This window comes from Erythrolamprus reginae, chromosome Z (genome assembly GCF_031021105.1).
Source record: "Erythrolamprus reginae isolate rEryReg1 chromosome Z, rEryReg1.hap1, whole genome shotgun sequence".
In the NCBI taxonomy this organism is placed as follows: domain Eukaryota; kingdom Metazoa; phylum Chordata; class Lepidosauria; order Squamata; family Dipsadidae; genus Erythrolamprus; species Erythrolamprus reginae.
Genome location: NC_091963.1, coordinates 108614155 through 108628472, shown reverse-complemented (window position 1 = coordinate 108628472; position 14318 = coordinate 108614155). Strand labels below are relative to the sequence as shown.

Sequence of the window (14318 nt, the reverse complement as noted above, 5' to 3'; positions counted from 1 at the left end):
GAGCAACGGCCGGCTAACCTTTCCCCCCCACTACTACTTACTCTGCGCCTGAGGAAAAGAAGGGGAGGGGGCAAAAGAATCGCCGCCCCCGAGCATTCCCGACCCACTGCTATTCTTTGCAGCAGTTCGACCAAACGTTGTCTTTTTTGCCTTGTCCCGGCTGGAAAGTCCCTGGTGAGCTGCCCCGGCTGGTTCTTTTTTTCTCTCTCTCTCTCTTTTCTTTTCTTTTTTTCCCCCCTCCACCCGCCCAGCACTTCCTCTCCCGCCCTCGAGCCCAGTCTGGAAATCCCCGCCATGTCGCGTTCCTTTCTTTGCTCGCGCTCGCTCGTTCGCGCGCTGCCGGGATCTCTTTCTACAACCCCAAGCACACCACCGCCGCCAACCATTAAGCGTGCCTCCAAAGACTGCCTTCTTGGCACTGGCAAGGCGGGTTGAACGAGGGGATGGGCCTCCGCCGAAGCTCAGTCCCTGCCCCACTCATCATTCGCCCAGCCGCGGGCTGGTTGGCTTGTCCTGCCCTTCCAAACTTCTAAGTGCTGTATCTGTGCCAACGCTGACTTCAAAACCCGCGATGAAGTGAAGCCGTGGTGGGTGAAGCGCGATATAGCGAGGGATTACTGTATATCCTTAGTGGCATGCTAAGGTAATAACCAATCTCCTATTTCCTTCATTTCCACCCCAAACTCACCTCACTGTTCAGGAAACAGTAGAACACAGAGACAAAAAAGCCCTGGATGGAGAAGAAAAAAGATGATGGAATCAATTACTTAGAAAAGTTTAGAAAGGAGAAACAAATTGCCATGATTTCCCACTCCCTAGGCTTTCTATGAAGCATAGAAACATAGAAGATTGATGGCAGAAAAAGACCTCATGGTCCATCTAGTCTGCCCTTATACTATTTCTTGTATTTTATCTTAGGATGGATATATGTTTATCCCAGACATGTTTAAACTCAGTTACTGTGGATTTACCAACCACGTCTGCTGGAAGTTTGTTCCAAGCATCTACTACTCTTTCAGTAAAATAATATTTTCTCACAATACTTCTAATCATTTTCCCAACTAACCTCAGATTGTGCCCTCCCCAATTGAAGCAGATTCAATGATTAATATCTTTCAAGAGACACATTTTAGCATCCATGTCTCTAAAAATCTGCTCTACAACATAACTTGTCTTCTGCATATTATCTAACAGGCTGGTGGGCTTTCTACTGCTGGATTCTCCTTGCTTGCCCATTGGCAATCTCTGAATTTTCTACATTTATCAGAAGATTTGCACTAAAGATGGCACATATTCCTCCCAGTGTTGTACAAGAAAATGGACTAGTTAACTCAAGGAATGGATTCACTGTGCCCACGTTTAATAACTGAATTTGTAACAAAAATAGACATCTGAAGCCTCCAGTGCCTTCAAAGTGGGTTCTCACCATTGAAAATTTCACTGAATTGAAATCTTAATGTCATATAGAAATCTTCAATCTTGAAGGGTTTTCAACTAATTGCATTTTTAAAATGTAGTTATATTTAAATTAAATACAAATTCAAATACTTTTAGGGTTTTTTTCTCTGTCGACTTTTTAACAAATGGTCCTCCTTCAATTATGTTGATGTGCTTTCCCACATTGCTTGAAGCAGGAGGAAAGTACAGGGTGCATTGCAAAATTAATGCAATTTTTAAAAAAAGTAATTTATTGAACAGATTTGCACAAACCCTTAAAATTCTTCAAAGTACTGTCCTTGGACCTCTACACATTTTTTCCAGCGACTCTGCCATGATCGGTACGCACCCTGGGAGGCGTTTTTTGGGACCTCTCACAAGGTCTTCATCACAGCTGATTGGATCTCTTCTTTGGATGAAAAACAGGTTCCTTTCAGGACTGGGAACAAAAAGAAGTCTGCTGGGGCGATGTCAGGACTTTATGGTGGGGTGGGGCAGCGTTGGCACTTGGTGTTTGGCCAAGAACTCATGGACTTGTAGCACGTTGTGGCAAGGCACGTTTTTTGTCCATAGAAGAGATCCAATCAGCTGTGACGAAGACCTTGTGAGAGATCCCCGAAGATACCTTTCAGGGCACGTACTGGTCATGGCAGAGTCACTGGAAAAAATGTGTAGAGCCCCAAGGACAGTACTTTGAAGAATTTTAAGTGTTTGTGCAAATCTGTTCAATAAATTACTTAAAAAATAATAATTGCATTACTTTTGGAATGCACCCCGATATGTGTGGAAAACACTGCTCCTACAGCTAATCTTTTATAACTGGGAAAAGTGGAGGAGCAACATGTTAAATAAATATACTGCTCAAAAAAAATAAAGGGAACACTCAAATAACACAACCTACCGTAGATCTGAATGAATGAAATATTCTCATTGAATATTTTTTTCTGTACAAAGTTGAATGTGCACAACAGCATGTGAAATTGATTGTCAATCAGTGTTGCTTTCTAAGTGGACAGTTTGATTTTGCAGAAGTTTGATTTACTTGGAGTAATATTGTGTTGTTTAAGAGTTTCCTTTATTTTTTTTGCGCAGTGTATATAAAATACCTTTAATATAAGATATTCATATATCTTATATATAATATCTCTGAAAAATCAAATCTATATTAATGCCCTGTTTCCAACCTCCCTTCTAACTCATCTCAGCTCTGATTTTTGTGAGGGTCTGCCTACCTGGAAGGACTCCAAAAGGGAGTTGAAGTAAATGAAGACTATCCTGGATATTTCATCTTCTCCGGGGTTAACAAAGAAAAGCATGTAGGTTATTCCTAATAATGGAAGGAGCACAAGGGTGGCCTTCACTGCTTTCCTGAAAGAAAAGGATAAGTAATGGGTCCCTTACCAGTATGGGCTACACTGTGCACAGGTAGTAAAAACGGCGATGCGCACGCAACTCTGGGTGACCACACATGCACAGAAGCAAAAACTCATCAAAATCTCACACGTGCATGCGTCCTCATGAGATTTTGTTTCCCGTACATGTGCAGAAGCAAAATCTCAATGTGCCCCCACCCACCGGTTATCCAGAGTTGCGCATGCATCGCACTGGAAGTGGCAGTAATTAGGAACCCCCACCTGTCATCCAAACTATAAGAACAGTATAGAATAGAATAGAATAACAGAATAGGATAGCATAGAATCTTAACTGTCACTTTAAATGTACGCTAATCAGCATACATTAAAGTGAAATTTCATTGCGTTCAGCTCTCAAAGATAATGCATATACCCACATACATACACATATGTGACACAGAAACATCAGAGTTTAGTTCAAATGTATATATGGTGGGAAAAGAATCCTGCAAGTTTACAAGAAGAACGGCATGTTACAGAATCTAGTAGTCCTACTATAGATACTTCAAAACCTCCTCTCAGAGGGGAGCAACAGAAACAGACCATGAAATGGGTGCGGGGGTGCTTCACACTCTATCCAGTGTTTCCCAACCTTGGCAACTTGAAGAGATCTGGACTTCAACTCCCAGAATTCCCCAGCCAGCATTCGCTGGCTGGGGAATTCTGGGAGTTGAAGTCCAGATATCTTCAAGTTGCCAGGGTTGGGAAACACTGCTCTAAGCACATAGCACATATAACTGTCCTGAATAATGGGAAACAAGCAACCTATAATCTTTTCAGCTGTCCTTACCACTTTCCCTATGGACCTTCTATCCGAGGCACCGCTGCCTCCAAATCAAACAATGATACAATTTGTTAAACGCTTTCAATCGTGCCTCTGCAAAGAGAAAGATGCGCTCTCCTCATCCATAGCAGGAAATGCAAATGCTGGCTGTACGCTTCACTAGACAACATATGAAGAGGCCAAGTCAGATTGTTATTTATCTACACCCCCAGATACGCGAGTTGGCTTCTACCCGATAAAACTTGAATTGACTTAGTACTGGATCCTATTTCAGTGCTGGGAATGAGCCATTATTTTCTGTCCTCTGACAGCAGTAGATTAGCAAGGGTGTGGTTTGGTATGCTTTTCCCAAATACACTGTGGCCTCCCAGTTATTCTACTGCCTCTTCTCTCCTGCATCCTCCTTTTGAAGTAGCTATTGCAGTCAGCTTCTTGGTCTTGTTTTTAGGACAGCCTTTCTTATAATCCTCTCTGTACTTTTCCCTCCTTCCCATCTAGGTTAATACCTGTATTGTATGGTCTCTGAGGTCGTCGAAGCCCGAAGCTTGGTCATCAGGATTCTTACAATATTGAATAAAAAAATAAAATTGATCTGGAACAGAAACAGAAATCAATATGAATAATAATAATTATTATTATTAATAATAATTTATTAGACTTGTAGGCCGCCCCTCTCCGAAGACTCGGAGTGGCTCACAACAAATACAAAGCCCAAATCTAATATTAAAAACAATTATAAAAACCCATTATAAAACAGTCATACCATCCAATTAAACCATACATAAAATGAAACAGCTAAGGGTCAGTTATGTCCCCCAAGCCTGGCGGCGTAGGTGGGTTTTCAGGAGGGTGGGGGCAATCCTGATCTCCGGAAGGAGTTGATTCCAGAGGGCCGGGGCTGCCACAGAGAAGGCTCTTCTCTTGGGGCCCGCCAGACATTGTTTTGTTGATTGGACTCGGAGAAGGCCAACTCTGTGGGACCTAATTGGTTGCTGGGATTCGTGCGGCAGAAGGGGATCCTGAAGGTATTCTGGTCCGCTGCCATGTAGGGCTTTATGAAACTGGGCAGAGCGAGTTTTATACCAAGTTGTGTGTAGCACAAATTAAAGTTATCCCTTAAATGAATCCACCTTAGAGTGTAGAAGAATTGGAATAGTATTGAAACATCGTTATCCTGTTCTTACTTGTACTTTATATCATCTTTATATTGCTTATTAATTTTTGCATTTTTTTTCCTAGTAAGCCACTTAGGATTAATACCATCAGGTATAAAATGCTAAACGAAATAGACAACCTCAACACCCCCATTTTTCAAAATAGCAGCATTTTTATTTCTAGAAGATATTCTGAAAATGGAAGACTTAGAGAAGCTTAGAAAAATTTATTATTGCAGTGCAACTATTTCATCAGATTATTGTTATTATTAGCCTCATATAATGGACTCAGATACATCTCAGATTCAAGGTGTAAAGATCAGGAACAGTCAAATAACAAGTTACTAATTGAATTCTTATTGGACTTTCTGAACATCTGATTCCCAACAATACACATACACATCTTCAATCTGTAATGGCTTTATATCAATCTGCATGGTAACCAATGAATATGTGTCTTCTCATGGTGTATACTAAATGTCCTATGCGGATCCTCATTTGAGCATTCCCATTTGCTCAGTTAATCCTGGTTCCATCCTGCTACAGTCATATATTTATATATAGATTTAAGAAATGCAGCCTAGTTTCCAACTCTCAGAGAATTACAGATTCTTGTCAAGATTCTGTCAAGAATTACATGTCTTGAAAATGCATTTTTATACATTGTTTTAAAGTTTCAAATATAGTAGCAAAATGCACTTTTTAATTTTAATTTATCAGTCTGTTCTTTTCTCTGCCACTGGGGGGGACTATTTTCTCAACTATTTAAAGCAAGTAGGAGATAGGTTTTATTTGTCAGGAATTTATCAAAAGTACTTTTCTTTCCTTGGAAGTGTTTTGGTATAAAATTAGAACATTCAGTTGTATTTTTATATTTTGTTACTAACCAGTAGGGGAAAAAGGCCACTGTTTAATGCAACATTGCCTCCATTCGCTGGCTATATTGTTGCATTGGTGTTGGTGCTAACATCAGATAGAGTACTATTGTCTATTATTGCATCGGCTGTTATTCACTTTCTAATGTGATTTTCATTCATTTATTTTATTACCCATCTGCCCTCTCTCCATAAATGATTGCAGGCAGCTTACAACTAGACAAAAAAACAATATATAATATTAAAATGATAAATATTAACATTAAAATAGATAAGTTAGCTGAGGAAGAAGCCAGTATATAACTGGGTGAAATTGAATTTTTTTTAAAAAATTAACTATCTCTGTATGGAATGGCCCCATATGGAGATGGGATGTGGGCAGTGATGGGGTCTTACGGGAACAGTCAGGAATGCAATTCCGGTAGCAAAATTTGGAGCTCCACCCCAGAGCACCCAATTTGCATTGAAAGATGTTGAAACAAAATGCATAAGCCATGCCCACAGTGTAGTAGTAAAAATTTTGGTAGCCCATCGCTGGATGTGGGGACCCCAGACCAATTGGCACTATATTAATTCAATATTATGCAATAACGTTCATATATTTCTTTCTTTTAAGTGCCCCCTCCCACCTGCCTGAGTTTTTAGCGCATTATCCTTGCTGAACTTCTTTGTTGTGCATTTATGAGTATGCAATAGAACAAAAGCTGAACTGACTTTTTATTAGTATCAGCTTGCACGTAGAACAAAAGGGTTATTGCATGTTCCTTCAATCCTTATATAAGAAAATTTTAACTGTATCGTTTTAAGCGTTAAGAATTCAGTATAAGCAGTAAACAGCAAGGCACATATTGGGCTATAGAAAGTTTTAAATAGATTAAGGGCTCAGAAAATATTGGAATATTTTATTTTGAATATTATGAGTTTGAAATTGTTTTTAAAGAATAAATGCATAAATATTTTCTGTATTGGCGATATAACATGATAAGCAACTTAGAACAGCATTCAGAAAATTTGTTTAGGAAAAGCATCTGGACTTTGAATCAACATTTTTGTTAGATTGTGTTTTAATGAACATTTTTCAAACAATTATCTGACATGGTTATGAAGAACAACATGAATAGGAATTAATCGCTGGATCTCTAAAAATTAAGAAGAAAATAAAAATATTTTTATGAAAAATAAAAAAGGTCAAGAGAGTAATTAGAATAATTTGTTCCCACTTGAATTTATAAAAAGGCCTGTTACAGTTTTAAAGAAATTAGAGACTAGGGATAATGATTTATTCAAATGGATTAAAGAGCAAGATTTATTTATTTATTTGTTTGTTTGTGTTGTGGTTCAGTCTGGGACCCCTCCGGGAATGGCTGACCTTCTGTCGGTTTCCAGCTCAGAGGGAGAGGCTGAGGAACAGGAGGTGCAGACTGACGAGGAAGAGGAATCCCAGGCTGAAGAAGAAGGACAGCCAGAGTCCCACCAGGGGGAGCTCTCCCCAGCAAGCAGCCTGGATTCCTTAGGGGAAAATGCTCAAGACATCATAGATATGCGACAAAGGAGAGCTAATCAGAGACGGACTCAATTGGCTAAGTATTTCCAGCATTAGAGGTCACAGCTGGGTTTGGGTGTGGTGCTCTTGGGAAAGGATAAAAGGCGGACCCACCCTTCCTGGCTTGTGGAGTTTTTTCTTGGAGATTCGTGAGACCTGGCTGTGAACTTTGGTGGCTTACAATCCTGGTTTGTGCCTTGGACTATTGAAACCTTGGGGGGGTGTGCCAGCAAGAAGCTTGTGGTATTGACTGGACATCAGGACCCTGCTGTAACGTATTATAGCTTGTCTGTTGTGAAGACAGGTTTTCCTTTGTGCTTATTTTTTCCAGCTATAAAATACTTTTGGCTTTTACCAGAGTGTCTGGCTGTTTTTTCAGTTGGTGTTGAGGTCTGGGAAAACCCAGACAGAACAGTTTGTTTGTTTATTTATTTATTAGATTTGTATGTCACTCCTCTCTGAGGACTCGGGGCCGTTCACAACATATCAAACAATATATAATGTACATATCTTAAAAAATCTAATTAATATCGCTAAAAACTCTAATAACACTTAAAATCATTCATTTCCATTCACACATCAAGACACACACACTCGTTGACCAGGGAGCTAGGGTCTAATGGCTCCAAGTCTGGCAGCACAGATAGGTCTTTAAATTTTTACAGAAAGTGAGAAGGGTGGGGGCAGTGCGAATCTCTGGAGGGAGCTGATTCCAGAGGGCTGGGGCCTCCATAGAAAAGGCTCTTCCCCTAGATCCCGCCAAACGACCTGGAGAAGGCCAACTCTGTGGGACTTAACCAGTTGCCGGGACCCATGAGGCAGAAAGCTTTCCAGAGGTAATCTGGTCCGATGCCATGTGGGCTTATAGATTATTACTAACACTTTGAATTGCATCTGGAAACCAATCGGCAGCCAATGCAGTCCGCAGAGTGCTGGGGAAATATGGGTATGCCTCGGAAGCCCCATAACCGCTCGCGCAGCTGCAATCTTGACCATTTGAAGTTTCTGATCACTCTTCAAAGGTAGCCCCATGTTGAGAGCATTGCAGTATGATTTTAATAAAAACTATGAAGTTGACTTGATTAGTGTTAAAATGGGATATGTCCGTGATGGTGAACCTATGGCACATGTGCCATTGCCAGCTGCTTTTCTGGTTTCCAGTGCACAGGAGCGCTAGAGCACCAGAAACCTGAAGACCAGCTGGCCATCTGCTCTTTGAGTTTCAGAAGCTGCGGTGTGCGTGAAGACCATCCACACTGGATACCAAAGACCAGGTGGCTTGCACTGACCAGTTAGTCTTGGGTTTTCGGAGTTCCGGCGCGCATGTGCACATTCTGGTTTGGGCACTCGATGCCATCACTGTGATATTTGTTATTATATAGTATATTATTTCTGGAGTTGTTCACATCTGGACTGGAAAAGATGTCCATTCTGATTATCTTTACAGAATTTTATGCTTGTTAACTAGTGTGATTATTTTAGAGATCTGTTTTAAGTTCTTGCTGATACCTGGATTAGAAAAGACATTGGTTACTGGATTGTTTATTTATTTATTTATTTTTATTCATTTGTCCAATATACAAATACATAGGAAGAAAAATAGACATGTGATAATATAGAAGAGGGTGAAAGTGAACTATGAAAGGAAGAGAATATATAAGATAGGTGAAAGAAAGGAAAGACAATTGGACAGGGGACGAAAGGCACACCAGTGCACTTATGTACGCCCCTTACTGGCCTCTTAGGAACCTGGAGAGGTCAATTGTGGAGAGTCTAAGGGAGAAGTATTGGGGGTTAGGGGTCATAGTTCCCTCTAAGCTGAGCAGTGAGCAATCGCTCACTTAAAAATCATCACCAACTCAGAGTTTTCCAAACCTGCCCAGAAGCCGAGAGGGAAAAAGAGGGAAGGAGAGAGAGAGGAAGAGAGAAAGAGAGAGAAACAGATAGAAAAAAGAGAGGAAGGAAAAGAGAAAGAAAAAGAATGGGAGTAAGGAAGAGAGAAAGAAAATCAAAATCTAGTTTGAAACTAGTTCAACTATTTAAGTGGCATTTTGATATTGATAGAGTTGCCCTATTATGAGCTCACTGTTATAGACACACAGTACAGTATTTTATTTTGAAATTCTCAGAGGCAAAACAGGGTGGGTTTTTTATTTGTTTGTTTGTTTGTTTGTTTATTTATTTATTATTATTTTTTATTTATTATTTCTGTGCTGCCCAGTCCCGAAGGGACTGCCGCTCAGACACTATACTTTTCCGCCCACCCCCCCAAAAAATTAGAGGGAACACTGTTAGGGGTTGACACAATTCAGTCTGGTAATGAGTTCCACGCTTCGATAACTCAATTGTTGAAATCATATTTTTTACAGTCAAGTTTGGCGCAGTTCGTATTAAGTTTGAATCTATTGCGTGCTCTTGTGTTATTGCGGTTGAAGCTGAAGTAGTCATTGACTGGTAGGACGTTGCAGCATATGATCTGAGTCTTCGGAGAGGGGCAGCATACAAATCTAATAAATTATTATTATTATTATTATTATTATTATTATTATTATTATTATTTGCCTATAACAGTGGAGGCAGTGAAGGGCTACCAAAATGCTTACTACCACACTGTGGGCGTGGCTTATGCAGGATGCCCTGCATTTTCTTTCAATCTCTTTCCATGCAAATTGGATGCTCTGAAGTAAAACTCCATTTTCACTACCCCACTGTGTCCCCCCCCACCCCTGTCCGGGCAGTAGTCCACCTCTGAGTGGAGCTATTAGGATGAAAAGATTTATATATCTGTTAACTAGGAAGAGATTAAGAGATTAAGTGCAATTGTTTGTATTTGTCATGATGAAGTTGGGAAGTACTATGCATTGTTGTTGTAAGCCGCTCGGAGTCTCCAGAGAGGGGCGGCATACAAATCTAATAAATAATAATAATAATTATAATTATAATAATAATTATAATAGTAATAATAATAATAATAATAATAATAGTTGCTTTCTTAGATTATTTTTCTTTTCCTTCCATTTTTTCTATCTTGCACTTTTATTTTTCAATCTTTCTTTGTTGTTTTAGTTTGCATTATCTTTTATTATTGCGCTTAAACCTATTACTAAAATATTATTTTAAAAGAAGCCAACATATTTCACAGAAAACGCCTTTTCTCCATAACATGAGCAGTTCATTTATTTTTTGTTAAATGCCAGCTTCCTCACAGCAGAAAGCTTATGACAATCAGTGCCAACTGAGGTGACAAAGAGTATCCATGTGTTATCCTATATGAACAACTCTGTGATCAAAAAGCCAAGGAGATTAAATGAAGAGTGTTGAATATTGCATGAATGGCACAAGAAGGGAACCATGAATAAATTATTTTATTTAGAAAGAGAGGGATATTTTAAAAAATGGTGTTTACCAAATCCACACATCCTTTTGGATAGTAATGGTAATTTTTTGTAATATGTTCAATCCCTAATGGGGTCAGAGTTAAATCCAAATTGAATTTAATAATCGCACCTGTTCCCCTTTTGTGTTATTTCCTTCTTAAAAACAATAACACATGTGTCAGCTGTCAGGGTCTTTTGTCAAGGTCTTTAAACTACCCTGTTACCCCTAAGAAAGTGGGTCATTGTATCTTGAATGTGCTAAGGTAGCGCAGCAGGTAGAGTGCAGTACTGACTGTAGATCTGCAGGTCAGCAGTTCAAATCTCACCACGGGCTCAAGGTTGACTCAGCCTTCCATCCTTCCGAGGTGGGTAAAATGAGGACCCAGATTGTGGGGGCAATATGCTGGCTCTGTTAAAAAGTGTTATTGCTAACATGTAAGCTGCCCTGAGTCTAAGGAGAAGGGCGGCATAAAAAAAAATTATTGATCTAACCTTGTACTGTACAAGGGCTGTGTTTTATTCTAGGCAGCAAAATGACATATCTGGTTGCAAGTCTAAAAACTGTCAAACAGATTATGAAGATTAGAAAAAGATTACAATCTATCCTCTATTTCAAACAGCTGCTTCAGAGGGCTATTGGTGAAGTATATGATATTTAATTTAACATGCAGTTTTATATTTGTTTAACCTTTCACTACTGACAGTGGGGATAGAGACAGGAAGATTAGCAGTGTTTTATAGTTGTGCTGGTAGTCTGACAGTATTATCACTGTCACAAAACAAATAGCATTTTTATCTACAAAAAAGCTAGGCATTAAAAAAAACACTTATATAAATTTTCAGACAATTGGACAAAAACCTAGTAATGAGAATGTCTAATGTCTTTTATGCTCTGTATCACCTATGAATATACAAAACATTACCAAAATTATTGGCACTGTTTAAGAACTGATTCTTCATCATTTTGGTTATTTAAAGAACTATATACAAGTAGTTCCTGAGTCTCTTTTTTATGTTACACTGAGTGACCTGAGCAAAGAAGGATAAATAGATCCTTGGAACAAACTTCCAGCAGACGTGGTTGGTAAATCCACAGTAACTGAATTTAAACACGCATGGGATAAACATATATCCATCCTAAGATAAAATACAGGAAATAGTATAAGGGCAGACTAGATGGACCATGAGGTCTTTTTCTGTCATCAATCCTCTATGTTTCTATTTAGGACATATTTAGTGCTAAATTCTGGGTTAGCACCATGTATAAAACTGAATGGAGAATTGAAATCTTAGGCAGGATTCTATCCTATTCCCTTTTTTCTTCCCGTGAGAAAGTATTAAATCAGCATTAAATTTCTTGTACTGTATTGTCTTATAGAATAGGATAGAATAGAATTCTTTATTTGCCAAGTGTGATTGGACACACAAGGAATTTGTCTTGGTGCATATGCTCTCAGCGTACATAAAAGAAAAAGATACAGTTGTCAGGAATCATCATTGTCTTGTCTTATGTTACATAGGAAGAAGAAGATCAGTACCTAAAGTACCCAGCAATGCATTCTGAATTGTTCAGTATATTTTGAACCATGCCTTCTGTTTTATATAGAATACCAAACCATTGGGGATTAATGGAAGCTATAGGCCCCTATTTAAAAAGATTTTCATTTGAGGAAAGTTGCTTTGGAAGAAGGAATAGAATAGAATAGAATAGAATAGAATTTTATTGGCCAGGTGTGATTGGACACACAAGGAATTTGTCTTGGTGCATATGCTCTCAGCGTACATAAAATAAAATATACATTTGTCAAGAATCATGTGGTACGACACTTAATGATTGTCATAGGGGTCAAATAAGCAATGAAGAAGCAATATTAATAAAAATCTTAGGATATAAGCAACAAGTTACAGTCATACAGTCAACATGGGAGGAAATGGGCGATAGGAATGATCAGAAAAACTAGTAGAATAGAAGTGCAGATTTAGTAGAAAGTCTGACAGTGTTGAGGGAATTATTTGTTTAGTAGAGTGATGGCGTTCGGGAAAAAAAACTGTTCTTGTGTCTAGTTGTCTTAGTGTGCAGTGCTCTGTAGCGACGTTTTGAGGGTAGGAGTTGAAACAGTTTGTGTCCAGGATGTGAGGGGTCAGTAAATATTTTCCCCGCCCTCTTTTTGACTCGTGCAGTATACAGGTCCTCAATGGAAGGCAGGTTGGCAGCAATTGCTTTTTCTGCAGTTCTGATTGTTCTCTGAAGTGCAGAAAAAGCAAAACTTTGGATTGAAAGACCTTCCGAAGATTGCTGTAATTTCTAGTTGAGGATGTTGTATCCTCTTGCCTCTATCAATTCAAGTATAATTTAATACTCGAATTCGGAAAAAAATAATGACCACAGTTCACAGAGAGCAGAAACAACCGCAATATCTCTGTATGCCTGGCATCAACCTCTAACAATGCAATCACTTCCCACTTTCTCCCCAGGATTCTGCATTGACCAAGGTTGCAACAGAGATATGGTTAGATTAATAAGGCAGTGGTTATTATCCTCATCAAAGAACATTATTAGCAGGCTTGCTGAGAATAGGGAATGTGTGTGAAGTATGCTGCTAGTTCAATTGATACAGTGGTGAGAGTGAGAGAAATTGGCAGGGAAGTACATCAGCAGGACAGAAATGGAGTGGGAAGAGAAGTAGGAAAAAAAGGAATAAAAGAAAACTGTAATTCAAAAGATGTGTCACTTTTTTGTTGTTACTTTAAGATAGCAAAATGTGATATTGTTTGAAGGAGATCTTTTTACTCCCATAACCCTTGTCTTGTGGAAATGATTGCCCACAAAGAAAGAAATCCTTGGACTTCTCCAATTCCATAACAATTGCTGCCAACCTGCCTTCCATTGAGGACCTGTATATTGCATGACTATGGTGGGGAAAATATTTACTGACCCCTCGCATCCTGGACACAAACTGTTTCAACTCCCACCCTCAAAACGTCGCTACAGAGCACTGCACACCAAAACAACTAGACACAAGAACAGTTTTTTCCCAAACACTGTCAGAATTTTTACTAAATCTGCACTTATATTCTACTAGTTTTTCTCATCATTCCTATCATCCTTTCCCTCCCACTTAGGACTGTATGACTGTAACTTGTTGCTTGTATCCTAAGATTTTTATTAATATTGATTGTTTCTTCATTACTTATTTGACCCCTATGACAATATTAAGTGTTGTACCACATGATTCTTGACAAATGTATCTTTTTCTTTTATGTACACTGAGAGCATATGCACCAAGAAAAATTCCTTGTGTGTCCAATCGCACTTGGCCAATAAATTCCTATTCTATTCTATTCTATTCTATTCTATTCTATTCTATTCTATTCTAGAAACATAGAAGACTGACGGAAGAAAAAGACCTCATGGTCCATCTAGTCTGCCCTTATACTATTTCCTGTGTTTTATCTTAGGATGGATATATGTTTATCCCAGGCATGTTTAAATTCAGTTACTGTGGATTTACCAACCACGTCTGCTGGAAGTTTGTTCCAAGGATCTACTACTCTTTCAGTGAAATAATATTTTCTCACGTTGCTTTTGATCTTTCCCCCAACTAACTTCAGATTGTGTCCCTTTGTTCTTGTGTTCACTTTCCTATTAAAAACACTTCCCTCCTGAACCTTATTTAACCCTTTAACATATTTAAATGTTTCGATCATGTCCCCCCCTTTTCCTTCTGTCCTCCAG

General features: G+C 38.9%; 1 protein-coding gene across 1 annotated transcript in view; it reads right to left on the bottom strand.

Moving 5' to 3' along the window:
- The window catches only part of LOC139175872 (corticotropin-releasing factor receptor 1), a 31707-nt gene that overhangs the window by 2290 nt on the left and 15099 nt on the right, over positions 1-14318 (bottom strand). The window contains exons 5-7 of the mRNA XM_070767230.1: positions 4140-4225; positions 2670-2805; positions 689-730 (exon numbers count right to left, since the gene is read on the bottom strand). Coding sequence (XP_070623331.1) covers positions 689-730; positions 2670-2805; positions 4140-4225 — 264 coding nt within the window. The remainder of the gene's footprint in view (positions 1-688; positions 731-2669; positions 2806-4139; positions 4226-14318) is intronic.